The 17638-nt window shown below is 39.7% G+C and overlaps 1 protein-coding gene across 2 annotated transcripts in view; it reads right to left on the minus strand.

The window, feature by feature from the left end:
• Positions 1–533: 533 nt before the first annotated feature.
• Positions 534–17638, minus strand: part of slc6a2 (solute carrier family 6 member 2) — a 145557-nt gene continuing 128452 nt past the window's right edge. For both annotated transcript variants that reach the window (XM_078544243.1, XM_078544242.1), the window contains 4 exons: positions 13228–13328; positions 7226–7393; positions 1458–1529; positions 534–1344 (listed from right to left, as the gene is read on the minus strand). In XM_078544243.1, coding sequence (XP_078400369.1) covers positions 1321–1344; positions 1458–1529; positions 7226–7393; positions 13228–13328 — 365 coding nt within the window. In that variant the 3' untranslated portion in view covers positions 534–1320. The remainder of the gene's footprint in view (positions 1345–1457; positions 1530–7225; positions 7394–13227; positions 13329–17638) is intronic.

Here is a 17638-nt window from a genome sequence, read left to right on the forward strand (position 1 = left end):
TGATGAGCACGGGAATTGCCCATCAGAAGTTCAAACTTCCCAGGCAATTCCCAAGAAGCCAGTGCTTTAGAATTTCAGAGGGGTCCCGAAGTGCATCTTGAGGGCACGCCTGGTCTGCAAAAATCCAGTGGCTGGAAGATCTGGGCCAATACAATATTATACCTTGTAAATGATGCATTCAATATGGACTCATATTCAGTGGATAAATAATAATCACATTGTGAAAACCATTACACACATGCATTTGTTTTAAATAGCATGTTAAAATTGGGACAGTGAAACATAATGTGTAAAGAGGAAGTTTTCACTCTGACCATATAGGTGGCTTCACAGAATTTCCATTATTATTTATGACTTAGCAAGCCACTCAGTTCAGGAGCAATTAGGGATGGGTGACAAATGCTGGTCTTGCCAGCAACGTCCACATCCCTTGAAAGAATGAAAAAAAGAAACAAGATGGTAGAACTTTCAACTGGCAAAGTTCACTTGAATGTTTATTTTTGAACTATATCCTCTTGTACACTATTTTGACAGGATTTAAACGGGTGAACAGAGGCATAAAAGTGGTGCAAACAGCAATGGTTTAACATTTCAACATGAACTTTGCCAAAGGAAACCCTATTCTTAGAGGTGGAATTCTCTTCTCTCTGGTTATTAATGACGGAAATTATGGCCAAAATGTCTAATCAAAATGTTTATGTTGAAATGGCAGTAATTTATGGCTTTATAAGCAGTAGAAATTATGAAGAGACAAAATTCCAAGAGAAGTTTACATTTTACAAATGTATAAATTCAAAGCAAATGCGGGTATACTTATTGTTGAAAACAAGATTGATAAAAAAAGATTGATGCCTTTCTGTTAGTTAAGAGATGGGATGTGCAGTTTGCAGTATCGAATTTTTAAAAAAAATAGCATCATGCAGATTGTTTACTCTCTTCATTTTGGCATTGACAAGAAATTAGTCAGAAAACACTGCTGAATGATTTCAAATATCTAAGTGTTTTTTTTAAATGTATGCCTGTGGTGACAATAAAGGAAATAGTGATATTCCAGATTAAATAATCAATGCTATGTAGACAGCTGTAATTTGTCAAACCCAGTGAATGAAAAAAGTTGTTACAAAATAAATAATTTGCCTTTGCTGTTACCCAAAGGTCAGGAGTTCAGCCAGCCACATCATAGCATGATGGATATGGCACTGAACTTGAGCTGTAATGGAATCTGACATTTCTGAAACTTTCATAGAAATAACTTTCAAAGTCCAGGAATTTATTATTTCCACTGCACCTCGTATTGTATTGTAGTTGTTTTGGAAGTTTTCATATTGCAAGCCAGTGCTTGAGCTGTGAAGTGATCAAATGACAGTTCAAAAAGTTACAGATATAATATTCACTTGGCTCTTGGCCATGGCAAAATGCAGCATTTTAATGGATTTAGTAAGGATTGTTTTACTTACCTTAAACTGTTGCACTTTTCCTTGCTCCACAAGATAATGTTCATTTTCGGGGGTGATGCAGTATGCTATTCTCTAGAGAGGTACAAATATTGTACATAATCATTTGTAAAGTTACCCTCTAAAAATGTAACCACTTCACACTTCTAACCAATTCTGCTCTCCCCTCATTTTAGTTACGCTGTCCAGGTTTTCTCTGGACAACCTCTCTTTCAGATGGAAAGGTTTAGGATTTTGCTGCATATTCTGAATACCAACATCAATCCTTTTTAAAAAAGCAAAACATCTTCTCAGAAAAAACGCTATGTACCATAGCGTTCCAGTTCTAGGAACCATAACTTAAAAAAAGGGAACATCTTAAAAGTTAATATGCAAATTTTGTTCTCACTAACTAAACTTTCAAAATCCCACAGGTGACAGGGGTCTCGACCCTCAGTTGGAGACCTGTTGAGCGCTCCATATCATCTCCGTTGGGGAAGGCCGCTCTACAAGACACTTGACGGGCCAGCGGTGAGCTTCCCATGGGATTTAGGACCACAGGGCAGAAATTCTGCCCCCGAGTGTGGCTGGCCAATCAGGGGGCAGCAGCTCTCCATTCTTGTCAGTGCCACCGAGAGCAGTGCAATGCACCCGCCAGAGGTCTAGGGTCGTCCAGCGATCCAGCCCACAGCTGAGTTTTTTTTTATTCGTTCATGGGTTGTGGGCATCGCTGGCTCGGCCAGCATTTATTGCCCATCTCGAACTGCCCTTGAGAAGATGGTGGTGAGGTGCCTTCTTGAACCGCTGCAGCCCATGTGGTGTAGGTACATCCATTGTGATGTTAGGAAGGTGTGTTGCTTGGAGGGGAACTTGCAGAGGTTGGTGTTGCCATGCATTTGCTGCCCTTGTCCTTCTAGGTGGTAGAGGTCACGGGTTTGGAAGATGCCGTTGACGGAGCCTTGGTAAGTTGCTGCAATGCATCTGATATATATAGTGCATACTGCTGCCACCACTGTTCGTTGATGGGGGACGGAATGAATGTTTAAATTGCTGGATGGGGTGCTGATCAAGCGGGTTGCTTTGCCCTGGATGGTGTTGTGCTTCTAGAGTGTTGCTGAAGCTGCACTCATCCAGACAAGTGCAGAGTATTCCATCACACTTTTGACTTGTGCCTTGTAGATGGTGGACAGACTTTGGGAGTCAGGAGGTGAGCTACTTGCCTCAGAATTTCCAGCCTCTGATCTGCTTTTGTAGCCACAGCTCAGTTTCTGGTCAATGGTAACGTCCGGGACGCAGATATTGGTGGAATTCAGCAATGGTAATGTCATTGAATATCAAGGGGTGATGGTTAGATTCTCTCTTGTTGGAGATGGATATTGACTGGCGCAAATGTTACTTGCCACTTATCAGCCCAAGCCTGGATATTGTCCAGGACTTGCTGCATTTGGACATGGATTGCGTCAGTATCCGAGGAGTTGCGAATAGTGCTGAACATGTTCGCTGATGATTACACAATCTCCACTTCTGACCTTATGATGGAGAGAAGGTCATTGAAGCTGTTAAAGATGGTTGGGCACAGGACATCACCTGGTGGAACTCCTGCAGCAATGATTGGCCTCCAACAACCACAACCATATTCCTTTATGCTAGGTATGATTCGTACCAGTGGCAAGTTTTCCACTGACTCCCATTGACTTCAATTTTGCCAGGGCTCCTGACAATATGTCAAATGTTCCCTTGATGTCAAGGACAGACACTCTCACTTCCCCTCTTGGGTGCAGCTCTTTTGTCCATGTTTGGACCAAGACTGAAATGAGGTCAGGAGTCGAATGGCTCTGGAGAACTCAAATTGAGCACAGTGAGAAAGTTATTGCTGTGTAAGTGCCACTTGATAGCACTGTCAATTAGTGAGGGTAGGATGGGGGGGGTGGGGGGGCAGGGGAGGGGGGGGTTGCTGGCTGGATAAGGGATGAGGGTCAGAAGAAAGGGCAGGAGGAGTGGCTCTCAATGGGCCTGACCCCTCCTGAATGCCTTTGAATGAGGGGCTCCCTGGGCTTCCTGGACTTCCCACGTGGCAAGTTGAATACCAGCATTGCTGGGCAAGGCCCTAAAGTGAGCATTAATTTCCCACTTAATGGCCTCAATTAGCGTCCTGGTGAGAATGCCAACCCTGAGACTTCCCATCCTGGGCTTAATCAGGTGGAGGCGTGAAGGTGGTGGATGAAGAATCCTGCTTTGGACACCATAAAGCAGGCTTCGTAGTCTTGAGTATATTAACAGCAAGTCTTTATCAACAACTCATAACTATGTAAATATACGCAGTAGAGGTTACAGGTAAGGAGCTGATTCAATCCTAGGTCTATACACATCTGTGTCCATTTCTAGACTGACCCTGGCTCTGGGTCATGTGCTTTCTTATATCACCAGGTGGGCAGTATTATACTCAGTCCCACATTAACCCTATATATACAACAGGCCCTACAACTACAGTGCAGTATCCATCCCGCGCTGTGCTGCCTGATTAAGTGTTCCCCACCTCCAAACTAGCCTTCTGCGGCGGTGGGGTGGGGGCATCTGATTTTCACCTAAACTACCTATGGTTGATTATAGTTTATTAAATTAGGAGGCAATTCATCAAAAATATTTCAAGGTGAATTCCCCATTGCCGCAGGCAGAGCACCATCTTGATTCACTGGTGCCTCCTTCAATGTTTTTGAAATGTCAAAAATCAAAAATGGTTAGCGGATGCATATCACAGGAAAAAAAAAGTGGAAAACCACACCAAAATGCAGGAACATTCTCAGAACTTTTAAAGGATTGTTGTTTGACATTTGACAACGAACAGATGCTTTTATGATTCACAGCAAAAAGTACATGGCTTATGACCATCTTGAGTGCAGTTCCACAACTGCATTTCAAGTTAGTGAGCCTTCCTAAATAAACTGCATCAAAAACTCAACAACTGGAATCATAGTATAAGCTTCAAATTGAAACACTCAAATTGAGTGATTGGTAATTTGTTATATTATTAGAGACTTATTATGGGCCTTGTTATTGTCTAAAAATGGTAGACACTGTCATATCCAACAACAATGTGCATTTATATTGTGCCTTTAATGTAGTAAACTGTCCTAAGCTGCTGTTTAAGAGCAGAAATTGATAGTGAATCAAAGGAGGAGACATTAGGACAGGTGACCAAAAGCTTGATCAAAAAAATGGGTCAATTATTTTAACATTCTGTGCTCATGTAGGCTTAAGTGGACTTTAAGATAAAGATGCCTACATGAATAACAGCAGCAATTCCATTGCAAAAAACATTGCATCATAATGTGCTGTAACATCATCTGTCTTCAGTTGGAGTTTCCATTGCACATTTAGATTTATAAATTTTTGTGCGGCAACTTGCCGGAAGTATGAGCTAATAATGTCTCAGTGAGAGAGCTGAGCATCTGAGACCTGAGTGAGCAGAGAAAACAACTGCATATTTTACTTAACCAATCAGATTGAAGAATTGTGGAATTAACAGCACAAGGACTGAGAATAACGTGTAATTTAAAGGGGTGAGATCAATGCCAAACCAGATATAGAAAGGGAAAGGTGGAGAGAATAATTGCATTGAGAGAGAGAGAGAGGGGATGTAAAAGTAAAAAATAAAATTTGAATTTTATATTTGAAAGTTTTAAAATCTTTAATATCAAATAAAACCTGAAGGAATGAGCCTCCACACTTAATAAGTGCCAGAGAGATTTGTTGGCAATGACTAAGTTATCATATTGTTAAAAGGGTACTTGTGCTTGAAATGACAAGACATAACTTTCTGTAGTGAGTTTAATTTGTATCATGCCCATGCAAATAAAGCAATGTCACATCATTCAATGCATTTCAATGATGAGGCAGACAATGAGATTCTGTTTTCAAAAAGCTAACAGTGGAGTGGCACAAATTGGGTAGCAACTTCTGGAATTTCACATTTACCCCTCATCTGAAATTGCTGGGCCTCTATGCATAGGTTACAGCAAGCACCATTAGATTCATTGTAATTTTAACAGCAAAAGGTCCCAATCTTTCTGTAATCCAGTCAACTTCCTAAACTTCCTTTCATTTATTTTGCATGTCAGGAACATTTGTCTTAATCAGCAACAAGTGGAGGTTGGTGGACTCAAATTTATATTAACATGTCAACTGGAATTAATTTGCTACATGCACTATGCTGGGAGACTGTATTTATGCTGTTGTGCTGGTATGTATGCTCTGATATGGTGCATAAAGTAACATAATCACAGCACTGAAGATAAAAATCAACATAGCTCCAGCTCCTTCCAGGGATGCTGCAATACTGAGCTATGGGAATGGCAATATGGAGTAGCAAAAAGGGCCACCCTCCTTGCAACCACTTCATGTAACATCAGCTGCCATCAAACAACAGATGGATGTTGGCTTGAACATCACGTGCCTGCAACCTCATGTCTGCATCTTGCTAACTTCATTTTTGCCAGTCACTTCTCAGTCCTCTCACCCTACCAATTCAGCAAAGGCTGCCAATGGGTTCAGATGCCTTTTCAAAAGGCTTTCAGAACATTTTTCAGCCTATTGTGACACTGCCTCATTCATTGTTCTGATCCCTTTAAATTTCACTTGCATTTTCCTGATCCCCTAACAGTGTATTTCCTGTGTATGGCTGAATCCTTGCTGATGAGCTGACTTTGGAAGGTTTTGGGCAGACCCCATGGTTTGAAGTAGATTTTAGTCCAGAGATTTGGGCAGGTATAGCCAGCTCATGGTCAGCCTGACAGAGGCCACCTTCTTTAGCATTGGGCCAGCAGTCTGCGAGTGGGAAATGAATGCCTTAGAACAGCTCGCTCGTTCCAAGGCCATTGCAATATTCGGTGGCCTCAATAGTCTCAGGGCTGGAAGAAAGTGGATCTGGCAAAGGGAGGAGAATCCATTTTATGGAGGTGGGGAAATCAGGCCGTTTTATTTTTCATGGAACACAGAAGAGTGCTCTTGGCCCTTCAGACATAATTGAAAATGTATCTGCTGAGCTGCTGCTTGGCAGGACTACGCTCCTTTTTTGAGTTTTGTTAATGTTGACGCAGCTTTCAGTTCCAAAGAAGAAGTGCCAGGGGCTGGGTAACAGGTAAATTTGGTGGGAGGGGGCTTCTCAATGGAACCAGGGTAGGAGGCTCTGAGGGGTTTGAGGTGACTAGGGTGGGGACCAGGGTACACAGGCCATGGACGTGGAGTGGGGTGGTGCAGGGGACACCGGGATGGAGTTTCCAGTCAGAAAAGGGGGCCTGTGAAGGAGACCCCACCACTTTCTTTCCCATCCGAGTCCCAAGCAGGCTTAATTGCCGGCCTTCCAGCCTGTTGCCAACCTCCTCCCGCTGGCCAGGATACTGAATGGAGTGTGCATGGTACAGTAACATCTAGTACAGTTGGATGATGATAATTGGGGCTTTATGTAAATCTTTTTTTTCACATTAATAGGGCTGAGGCGAGTGCTTCAACTTTCTAGGTATAGGCCTCGAGGTGTGGAAGTTTCAATCTTCCATTAGGCAGGAGCAGGTTGGTAAATCATTCCCTGCCCTTTCAGGGTTCCACCAGGCAGGAGACCTTAGAATCTCCCACTTTAATCTGAGTCATTTAAATTCTACTCTGAACCACTTGGGTGCAAACGACACCCAGGCCACAAAAATCAAAGCTCTAGTCTCCTTACAAAACATATCCTTCCATTTTAATCCTTCATATGGTCCAAATGTTTTTAAAAATGATGAAAATAAACCAATACTAACCTCTTTTAAGGTCCCACGAATGGTAAAGAGTTTGTAGATGGCGTAGATTGGTACTAGTGACATTGAAGACACTGCTATTCCCCATCCGACAAGATTTGCCCAGTTTGGAAATACATATTCATCGTAGGTTAGAGGCTTGAACTTCACAATACTGACAATCACTACAAACTAATAGAAGAAAAGGAAACGCGTTATTTGAAACAGTAAAGATTCCCATGAAGGAGGGTAATGCAAAGAGCAGAAATTGATTCAATATGACGATTTTTTTTTAATAAATAAATATTCACTTTAAAGCTAAAGTAAAAGCTCGTAAATATTTCCAAGCCAATGTTAAAATAATTCAAAATTTCACATATTAAAACAAATATTTAAATAAATAAATAAACAAATAATTAAAACACACATTTTAAAAACCTTATTACTGTATCTTACCGACGGAGGTCACAACTTTCTACATCTAACCTAAAGCCAGGATACAAGGAAGACAGGTGAAAACAACATGGAGGCAAATATCAACTAAACAAATGAAGTGGTGGCATGAGGTGAAGTGGCTCAGGTGATTGAAGGGCAGGACGGATCTACACATGGCTTAAAAATGGAGGACTTATTACTCAGCCATCTGGATAATGAGTTGAGAGTAGATGCTTTAAGAAATTGTTTTGAGAGACAAAAGCAAAGCATATGTACCATAGAAGTGTCTAATTGGGTAATTTTGGGGAAGGTGTTTAGCACTCAGCCAGCTTTGATATTTCAAGGAGGGAAAAGGTTCATCATGGGGTGAAGGTTTGAGAAACTGACAAAACAACTTAAAGGTGTGGTGTCCAAAATAAAAATTAAAGAATGGAAAGGGATGTTAAACGTGTTGCTTTTGTACATGGAGAAACAAACAGGATAAGTATCAGAAAATTCTGGAAAAACTCAGCAGGTCCAGTGGCACCCATGAAGAGAGAAACAGAGTTAACATTTCACATCCATGTGACTCTTCTTCAGAGCTTTCGGACTCAAAACGTTAGCTCTGTTTCTCTCTTCACGGATGCTGCCGGACCTGCTGAGTTTTTCAACATTTTCTGTTTTTGGTTCAGATTTCCAGCTTTTGCAGTATTTTGCTTTCATCTGAGGATAAATATCAGCCTTGGCTCTGTTCTAGCACTCTTGCATCTAAGCTGGAACGTTGTGGATTCAAGAGACTCCAGAGACCCAAGCACATAAACTAGGCTGATACTTCAGTGCATTACCGAGGTGTTATTGCTGTTCACGGTGCCATCTTTCAGATAAGCTGTTAAACTAAGACCCTCAGCTGGACATAAAAGATCTTGCGGTATTATTTCAAAGAGCAGGAGACCTCCTGAACTGCGGCCAATATTTATCCCTCAGCTAACATCATTAAAACTTATTATCTGGTCATTTTCTTGTTGTTTGTGGACCTTGCTGTTCACAAATTGTCTATCATGTTACTCTACATTACAACTTTGACTACACTCCAAAAAAAAGACTTTATTGGCTACAAAGTGCTTTGGGCCATTCTGAGGTATTTTTTAAATAGCTTAATAGTTGTTTAGTAAACTATTTTACTAAAGTGGTAAAATTTAGTACTTTTACAAGGGAAAATTGCTTTTGTAAAAAATTGGAAAGCTTTCACAAGTGGAAAAATTTACACATTGCAGCTGGTCTCCACAGAACTAGATGGAAAACAAAGGTACTGTTACAAAGAGCGTGGGGTTCAATTGAACTAGATGTGAAGTGTGGCTAATATGGTGATCAGATATGAATAAATTTTGCACTTGATCAAAGCATGGTAAGAAATGATAGGGAAGGTTTTTTCCTTGGTCCGTACCAAGAAACACTGGGTCACCTGGATGCAGTAAATATTAAAAAAGTGAGTGGCTCGGAGCGACTTAGAAAGGAATCTACTCAATTATCATAGGTAGGCTACCTAACTTGAACTGTGTTCAATGAGCATGTGATTAACAAACCTCAACTGATTAACAAATCTCCTGCTCCCATGTCTTATGGTCTTACCTATGGGGAAAAGGCAGGAAACTGGAGTTGAGGATTATCAGATCAGCCATGATCTCATTTGAATGGCAGAGCAGACTCGATGGGCCAAATGGCCTACTTCTGCTCCTACATCTTATGGTCTCAATAAGAATTAGAAATGATTTTCCTCCCACATACATGGGACAAACACTGGGGAGAAACAATTACTGTTGTGTTGATGAATGAAAGAGAGTGATAAATATCTGCTTGGGAATGGGATTGAAGCTTCCAAGTGTAATCATTGAGATGAAGAAATACTGTCAATTGCACAGTATTTCCTGAGTTCCTCTGGCCCAAGAAAATGTGCATTGGAAAGAAACCCAAGGTGAACAAGTTAGTTAAATGTTCTGTAGTTTTTCCTGATTCACCTCTAGACACGAGAAGAAAGTTAGTGAAATCATCTTTTAGGAGATTAACAAATTATTTTGATTCCATGATAGGGAAAACTATTTTTGGTGAAATAGCCAAGTTGTCATTTCCTGTGTTATGATATCTTGCGTCACTTCAAAATCATTTTTATGGTCACCATCGCCTATCATTTCTTCAAATCCGATTTCCAGTCTGCACTCTCCCGACGCACAGCAGCAACTCACCCAGGCTTCTTCAACAGCATCTTCCAAACCCACGACCTCTACCACCTAGAAGGACAAGGGCAGCAGATGCATGGGAACACCACTACCTTCAAGGTCCCCTCCAAGTCACTCACCATCCTGACTTGAAACTACATCGCTGTTCCTTACCATCACTGGGTCAAAATCCTGGAACGCCCTCCCTAACAGCACTGTGGGTGTACCTACACTACATGGACTGCAGCAGTTCAAGGCAGCAGCTAACCATCACCTTCACAAGGACAATTAGGGATGGGCAATGAATGCTGGCCTAGCTAGTGACTTGCACGTCCTGTGAAAGAATATAAAAAAACTTTTATCCTTTTCTTTCTTCAACTGAAACTTTTAAATTTTCACAGGTTGTTTCCAAGAGTGCAGGATAGATGGTGTCTGTAATTACAGACTTCACTGTAACTGACAATTTATATTATATTGTTGTCCAGTAAGTGAGAGAGACAATTGAGTTGTCCTCTTGTGGGCTTATTTATCCCTCCCACTACAGCAGTTCACTTCAATGTGGAACTGCATTTAGAAGTCACGTGAAACACGGGTAGATTTATCAAATTGATAACCATGGTCCTCAAATCTACAACCTTCCAGTAGAGAGGTGAGTATTCTACTAGATAGTATGGGCAACATGATTTAAGGAGAATGGTCTATCTGGGGACTGATTTGCAACATCTGTTTAACAGCACATATTGTTTGCCAACTTTTCACAATGGCCACAACATCATTTCTGGTCCTGTCACATAAAATCTGTTACCTAACAGAAGACTTGCAGAACTGAATGTCAAAGGCTGCACGTATTCTCCTGCAAAGAGGCAAGGTGTAGCCAGGGAAATGCCAGTGCAGCTAAATTCAATAAGACACATGTTACCTTGTTTTACAATTTGTTTCTGACAACTACCAGCTGCACGCCCAGAGACCTGCCAAAAGCATACTACTGCTCCTAAAGTAAATGTGACTAATTGTATAACCTTAGGGAAAGGTCTTTGTAAGCTAGTTCTACTCGGCATACACTTTCCATTTGTTGTAGAGTGCAAATGTTTGGCCTAAAGTGTTCTGCTGATTTAATTAGATGTAATTGAATATCTCTCTTTATGTACTATACTTAATTAAGAATTCATTTACTTTCTGGAATAAAGCTGTTTCAAATATTTTATTATAGTGCCCTTTGACTCTGTTCAGTATTTCAACAACTGCTGGTCACTTTATGTCTTGTATTACATATTTTTTTCAATAAACACTAATTAGCACCTAATCTGCAACAACCTTTTATTTTGCCCTGAATATGAGCTGAAAAAAATTACATTTACTAAATCCGTGTCCAAGGAAGTAATTCTAACTTAATTAGTGAACTGTATGCAGCCACTACCGGAATTCTGTCCCATTAATAAGTCGCATGTCTCATAAAAGTAAAGTATATGCGATTGGTCATATTCCTACACATAACAATCATGTTAGGACTTTGAGGAGTTACTGCTCCTTCCTGCTAATTTTACACTCATAATTAACGGCCATTAAAAAGTAAAATTATTACTTTTTTTTAAAGCATCATTCTAAAATGTTCCAAATTGTTTTGTTCATCTTTTCCATTGTATTTTCTGTAGAATCATATGGCCCATTTAACACTGTGTAAGTGGATGGGTTTTGAGTGAGTTAGAATCTCACCCATTGAATCTTACAGAATAGAAGGTGATGATTTGGAGCATCATGTCGGCGCTTACACTTTGAAAGAGCTATCCAATTAATCCCATGCTCCTGCTTCCCCCCACCACCCCTCTCCTCGGTGTCTTTAAAGAAAACTAAAGCGATTCTTTTTTCACTGAAGAACAGGAATCTAAACCTTGAACCTTGATCAGATCACAAACTTAAGAGTGCTTTGTATAGTCCTGGTGACTATATTATGTAAAGGATAAATATGTGCTGGAAAGAGTGCAAGAAGATTTACAGTGGAGATACTATTGTATGGTTATACCTGTGAGATTATACCTATGAGATACCTGTGAGATTATACCTGTCTGGAAGGGATGAGCAGGCTGGGTCCCTTTTTTCCGGAAAAGAGAAGGCTAAGGGAGTGAGGTCTTTAAAATTATGGAAATTTCCATTTATGGGGATGAGTGAAACTAGAGGCCTTCAATATAAGATAGTCACCTAAAAACCCAAAACAGAGTTCAGAAGAAATTTCTTTCCCAAAGAGTGGTTAGAATGTGGAATTCGTTACCACAGGAAATAGTTGAGGTGAATAATATAGATGCATTTAAAGGGAGGCTGGATAAACACCCAAGGGAAAAGGGAATAGAGATTATGTTAATAGAGTTAGAAAAGGAAGGATTGAGGAGGTTTAGGTGCTGCATAAAGGCCAGTATGGACTGGTTGTGTGGAATGCCCTGTTTCTATGATATATATTCTACGTAATCATATGCATTCAGTTTGACTTATCAGGATCCATGTACCAAAGATATTCTATCATCTCAATGATTAGATGGAAATCAATGTCAGACAAACTTGTGGTGAGACTAAATTCCAGTTAACATACTGAAGGCAGTATTTGTTCCTTGAAGTTAAATTTCCACTGCGCACAAGTTCTGAACCCCTGCACATTGACAAATGCTAGGGTACTTGGCACAGAATTCTAGTGACTATTTGAAACAGAGGAAGATGCAAGATTATGGCGAGGGATGGAGCAGTGGGATTAGTTTTGGGTTGCTCTATTAAAGAGTCGGTGCAGCTATGATGGCCTCTTTCTGTGTAAAATTATTTTGCCCCTTGGTTCTATGAATAGATTGTTACTAAGTTGATTAACTCATGGCAAGGAGAAACCATCAAATGTTAGGATTTTTAGACATTGGAAAATTTGTAAATACTACAAGACTTGTATTTCAAACAAGGCTTCCCTCCCCCATATAAAAATATCCCTGAAACTTTCCCTAAAATATCCCAATTTTGAACTATGATGTTTAGCTTATGGCCCAATGCGCACTCTCTCTTAGGTCCTTACTCATAAAATGAGACAAAGGAACAGCTCCACAATCATAACTCATGATTGATAAGAGGTGCAATTATAGTGAAATGGGACAGGTATGTAAATGTCTTCTATTATCCCACTGTGATGACTTCTGTAGGAAATGTGGGAACTTCATCTGGGACTCCAGTAATTGGTAGGTGGGCATGAGGGGCAGGCACATCTGAGATTTAAACCATTTCCTGCACCACACCTTCTTATTATGCCATCTAAAATACAAAAATGACCATTAGTAAAGAAGCAAATAGTCTGCCATCTGGATTGACAGACTGTCTTAATGAAGTATCACAATTTATTAAGACATTGGGCCAACTTTACTACTGCTTGCTTACCAGTAAAAAGGCTGGGCTAACAAACTTCCAGCAGAGCCTCCAGTAGAGACCTGGTTTGAAGCCGGTCATTCGCTTGATATCTTCACTGAATCTGTCAACTCCTAGAGCAGAAGCAATTCCAAAACACATTAGAACATCAGCTAAATCGTGGGTGGGACACTTCACCATCCTTTTCAATTTAGTTGCCAAAGAAACAATGCCATTTTATTTCAAGTCACAAAAGAAATAGCAATCTAATTGCCCACTAGCAAGCGAACATTATAATTTCTGAACAGATTCTCTACATGTGAGAAACCAGTTTTACAAAGGATATATACTCTAAGCGAGAGCTGAGTTTCCTTGACTTCAAGACTGACTCAAGGACCAATTCAGGAAAAAAAACATGATATGTTGAAGGCAGCTTGGCAATTTAAAAAAAAATTTGCCACGAATAACCCTTAATGTCCCTCAGGGTACTTGCTTGAATTAAATAAAAGAGATAATTCATGTCAAGGAGATAGATTATTGAACTGCAATAAAGCAAAATGGTTCTTAAATTCAAACCAGATAGATACAACTAACAAGCAACATGACTAGCCCTTTGGCAAAGCGAGCGATGCATTTCAAACGAGAAATGAGTGGACAAATAATTTATGTAAACCCAACTCCACACTCCAAAACCAATGAGTTAGAGCCCCAATTATCAAAATGGCGAGAAAAAAATTGACCAACACTACTAGAACACTCAAGCAGAATAAATATTTGCAAAATGCACCTGCAAAGGTTAATATTTTACATGGCAGAACAAAAGGGTGTAAGGCAGTGACAACTTTTGAGAACTTCTGTCTCATTAATTTGAATTACACTCATGTTTAGAACTCAACTCATGGCATTGGTGACAACTATGAGAACTTCTGTCTCATTAATTTGAATTACGCTCATGTTTAGAACTCAACTCATGGCATTGGAATCAAATATCTAATTTTCACAAGAAATAACAGAAAAGTCAATTCACTGCTGAGATGAGACAGTTTACAAACCCATTGGAAAATGTTTGCTTTGCACCCGTTGTGATCATAGTGCAGTGCAGTAGTTGTAAAGCCAAAGCATTGTCAGACTGTCTCCTTTGGGTTTCATACCACTTGTCAAAATGTGTGATTAGCTTGAGGACTTCAATCCCCAGTTACATACAAAAAAGTATCAGCTTCAGATGCAGCAATTACACTGCAGTTTTTTCACTGATGTGAAGGAGCAGAAACAAGAGCATAACTAAGCCATTAAAATAAACGATGCAGCTGTGCACAATCCTATTAGTTCCTCATTAAAACAAGATTTTCTCTTCTGGGTTAGTTATGCAATACAATTAAATTAATTCAACTGGTTTAGCCTACTGCACATTAATTTATCACAAATGTGACAACTCCAGTTGACGAGAAATAATCGAATCCACAAATATGAAATTCAGGTAAGTGAAAAATCCATTGATGCAAATTCTTTAAAAGTATAACTTTCTGCCATTCAACAAACTTTAATCCATTATAATCTGAGGCTCCCTGAGCAGACATTTAGAAGGAATGAACTATACAAATCAGATAAGCAATCCAATTTTAACTGTAACTAAAGCAAGCTGCCATAGTGATCCTAAACTGACTCTTAAAACCCAGAAGCAAAATAGTAGAACTTATACCAAGACTGGTAATTATTTAAGCTTTTTAAATTCTAAATGGGATTGTATTGGGTCTATTCATTTAAGTAGATTTGAAAAACTTACCTTGCAGGTTGCTATGGTCCCAAGATCTGGTACTGGCTGCAGCTGCTTCAGGACAAACCTATCCTGAAGCGAGATGTCCAACAAGAGCTCAGCCTCTTTGTTAATGCAAGGATAACTAATGCCTCTTTCAGGCAAGGGCTCTGGACGTCTTTTATTTCCCATACCAGTATGGTTGGTGGTGCATTTCTGGCCAGAAATGTGCACACAGCTCCTGCCCAGCATATTGAAGGCATAGTAGGCTACGTTATTTAACTTCTAGTAAATACTAATGTTAACAGTACCACCGTCAGTTGGTCTCTAATCAGGTTTTAAAAACCCAATTCATTATATACCATTTTTCTATAAAAGAGGATTTCAAAGCTTTTTTTTAATAATCATTTATGGAGTTACAGTCTTATATTTTGCGATACAACAATTTATCATCATGGCACTCAAATAAAGAAAAGTATTTTAAAAGGCATTTTATTTACAATGGAATGGTAAAAGTTTATGAAACAGTAAGATTTATGATATTTACATTGGCTAGGCTAATAATGAATCGTGAATGATAAATTGGTATTTAGAAGACTAGGGACTGGATTATCATTTGTCAGACTGAGAATACAAACCTTAATCTGTTGCTTCAGCTGGTTCAGTGCAAATGAACTTCTAAAATATTTCAGTTAGATTAATATTCCCTTATTAAGGCAAGCCACAGGAAACAAGGTTCTGCAGCAATTAATAACACGTTTTGACTTTCAGAAAACTATTAATTTGAACAGGGTATAAAGTTGGAATAAACTATGCCCCAAAAGTGTAGCATCCAAACACTTAATGCTTTCATCTGTAATTCCACTCAATACTATTTTAACTTAGATCATAGTCTATTTATTTTAAGCCTATAAGATCAGAGATGGTTTTCGTGCAGTGAAGCCAGCACCCAGTAAGTATCGTGTAGAGCAATGAGACCTATGGAGCCTTAATGTGCTGTCTAGTGCATGTGGGTCCCAAATGCATTCTGCATTTTCAGCCTGCACATCAACTGCATAAGGGTCATTAAGGCATCAGACTTTATTGTAATTAGTGCAAAGTCCCCTTGTATTGCTGGACTGTCCAATGAAGTGCTCCAATCGCTTAGTGTATGTTTCCAGAGTGCACATCAAGAGAAACAAGAAATGCCCATTGAGTTTCCCGCTCCTGAGGTTACTATTCATTGCTAAATTTCCATTTTCTTGGCTTCCAAAGGGCGTTTTACACATTGGATCATTTTGTTCCAATCACTGAAGTCCTGCATAAACTGGCTGAATTTTGCTGCCAGACAGCAGCCCTCCTCCTGGTGCTCATTAATGTTACCTTGAACCCCTGGCACTCCTAATGCATCAAGCACCTAGCTCTTAAAAATTTAAAATTGGCTGACCTTGCATTATAGTGAAAAGTCATCTGCTTGACCCATTGCACAGTGATTGCAAGGTCTGCACTGTAACTGCATTATCAGCCCCAATCTTTATATATACCAATAGCTCAACTTACTATTCCAAGGTCTCCTTCACTCTATCAGCCTTTAAGACATTTCTCATCATAGGTATGACTGCTGCATTATCTCACAGCCTATTCCTTCCCACGCAGCTCAATTCCAACTGTAGTGGTGTCCGTCTTTTGTGCCAAAGCCAGTGGAAGTAAAAATCAGGAGAGATGTAAAATGGGCTGCAAACTTGTTTTATACCATAATGAAAAGTCCAAATTTCCCTGAAAAGTGAAGAATGTAACTCAAATGAAAATTGTCCCCTAAATTCTGGCCTCAAAGTCATTTTGTGCTCAAGTTGAGGAATATATTCGGCAATGGGACACTTTGAAGGGAATACCCTGGATCACCATCAAGCTCTTCTATACTACATATAGTATTACTAGATAAGTTCCTCTTCTGCCCAGCAATTTTCCCCAGTATAAAGCTCATAAGTGCATCTCCGAGACAGCCAGTATGACATTTTCCCATTTCCCACACCTGCCATCCTGTGGACACTGCAAGTCACTTAACTTGTAGGGAATGCTGTGCTTTAGTCACATCCACTAGGATCTGAACCATAAAAAGTACAAATGTATAGCCAGTATCACTGAGTTGGATATGAATCCAGGTTAATATTTGTATCTACTGATACCAATTCGGCATCCAATTAATTTCACAAAATGTCAACTACTACATTCCTTAATTATGATCTAACATTTCCCTTTAATTGTTCTGCTCTGTGAAAGGTGGTTGCAGTTAAATTAATTTCCTGGGTAGAAGTTGTAAATAATTTTGGTAATTTGGCACCATGGGATTTCTCTATTTAGCATTGATATGCTCCATATCAATTTAATGTTTGCACAGTTTGTGCTACAAACATGGTGATGTGACAGGAATAAAGACCTTTGTGACTGAACCTAATGAATCTTTGTTTGGGTGAGCATCTGAAACTGTTCTTTAGTATTTCTATAGTTTGTTTATAGGGGAGATTGTGCAAACTAAATTAAGTGCAAGCAGGTGCCAACAATATTATAAAGCTCCATTGTTAACCTAGTTTCCAGTTGTTTCCTGACTCCACAAAAGACCCAAATCTACACTGTAGATCTGGTTTGGTTAAAAAATATCTCGGGCTGAATTTGAAGATGGGGTGGAGCAGGGTGGCGGCGGGGTGGGGGTGT

The sequence above is a fragment of the Cetorhinus maximus genome, chromosome 6 (genome assembly GCF_964194155.1).
Source record: "Cetorhinus maximus chromosome 6, sCetMax3.hap1.1, whole genome shotgun sequence".
NCBI classification, from domain to species: Eukaryota; Metazoa; Chordata; class Chondrichthyes; order Lamniformes; family Cetorhinidae; genus Cetorhinus; species Cetorhinus maximus.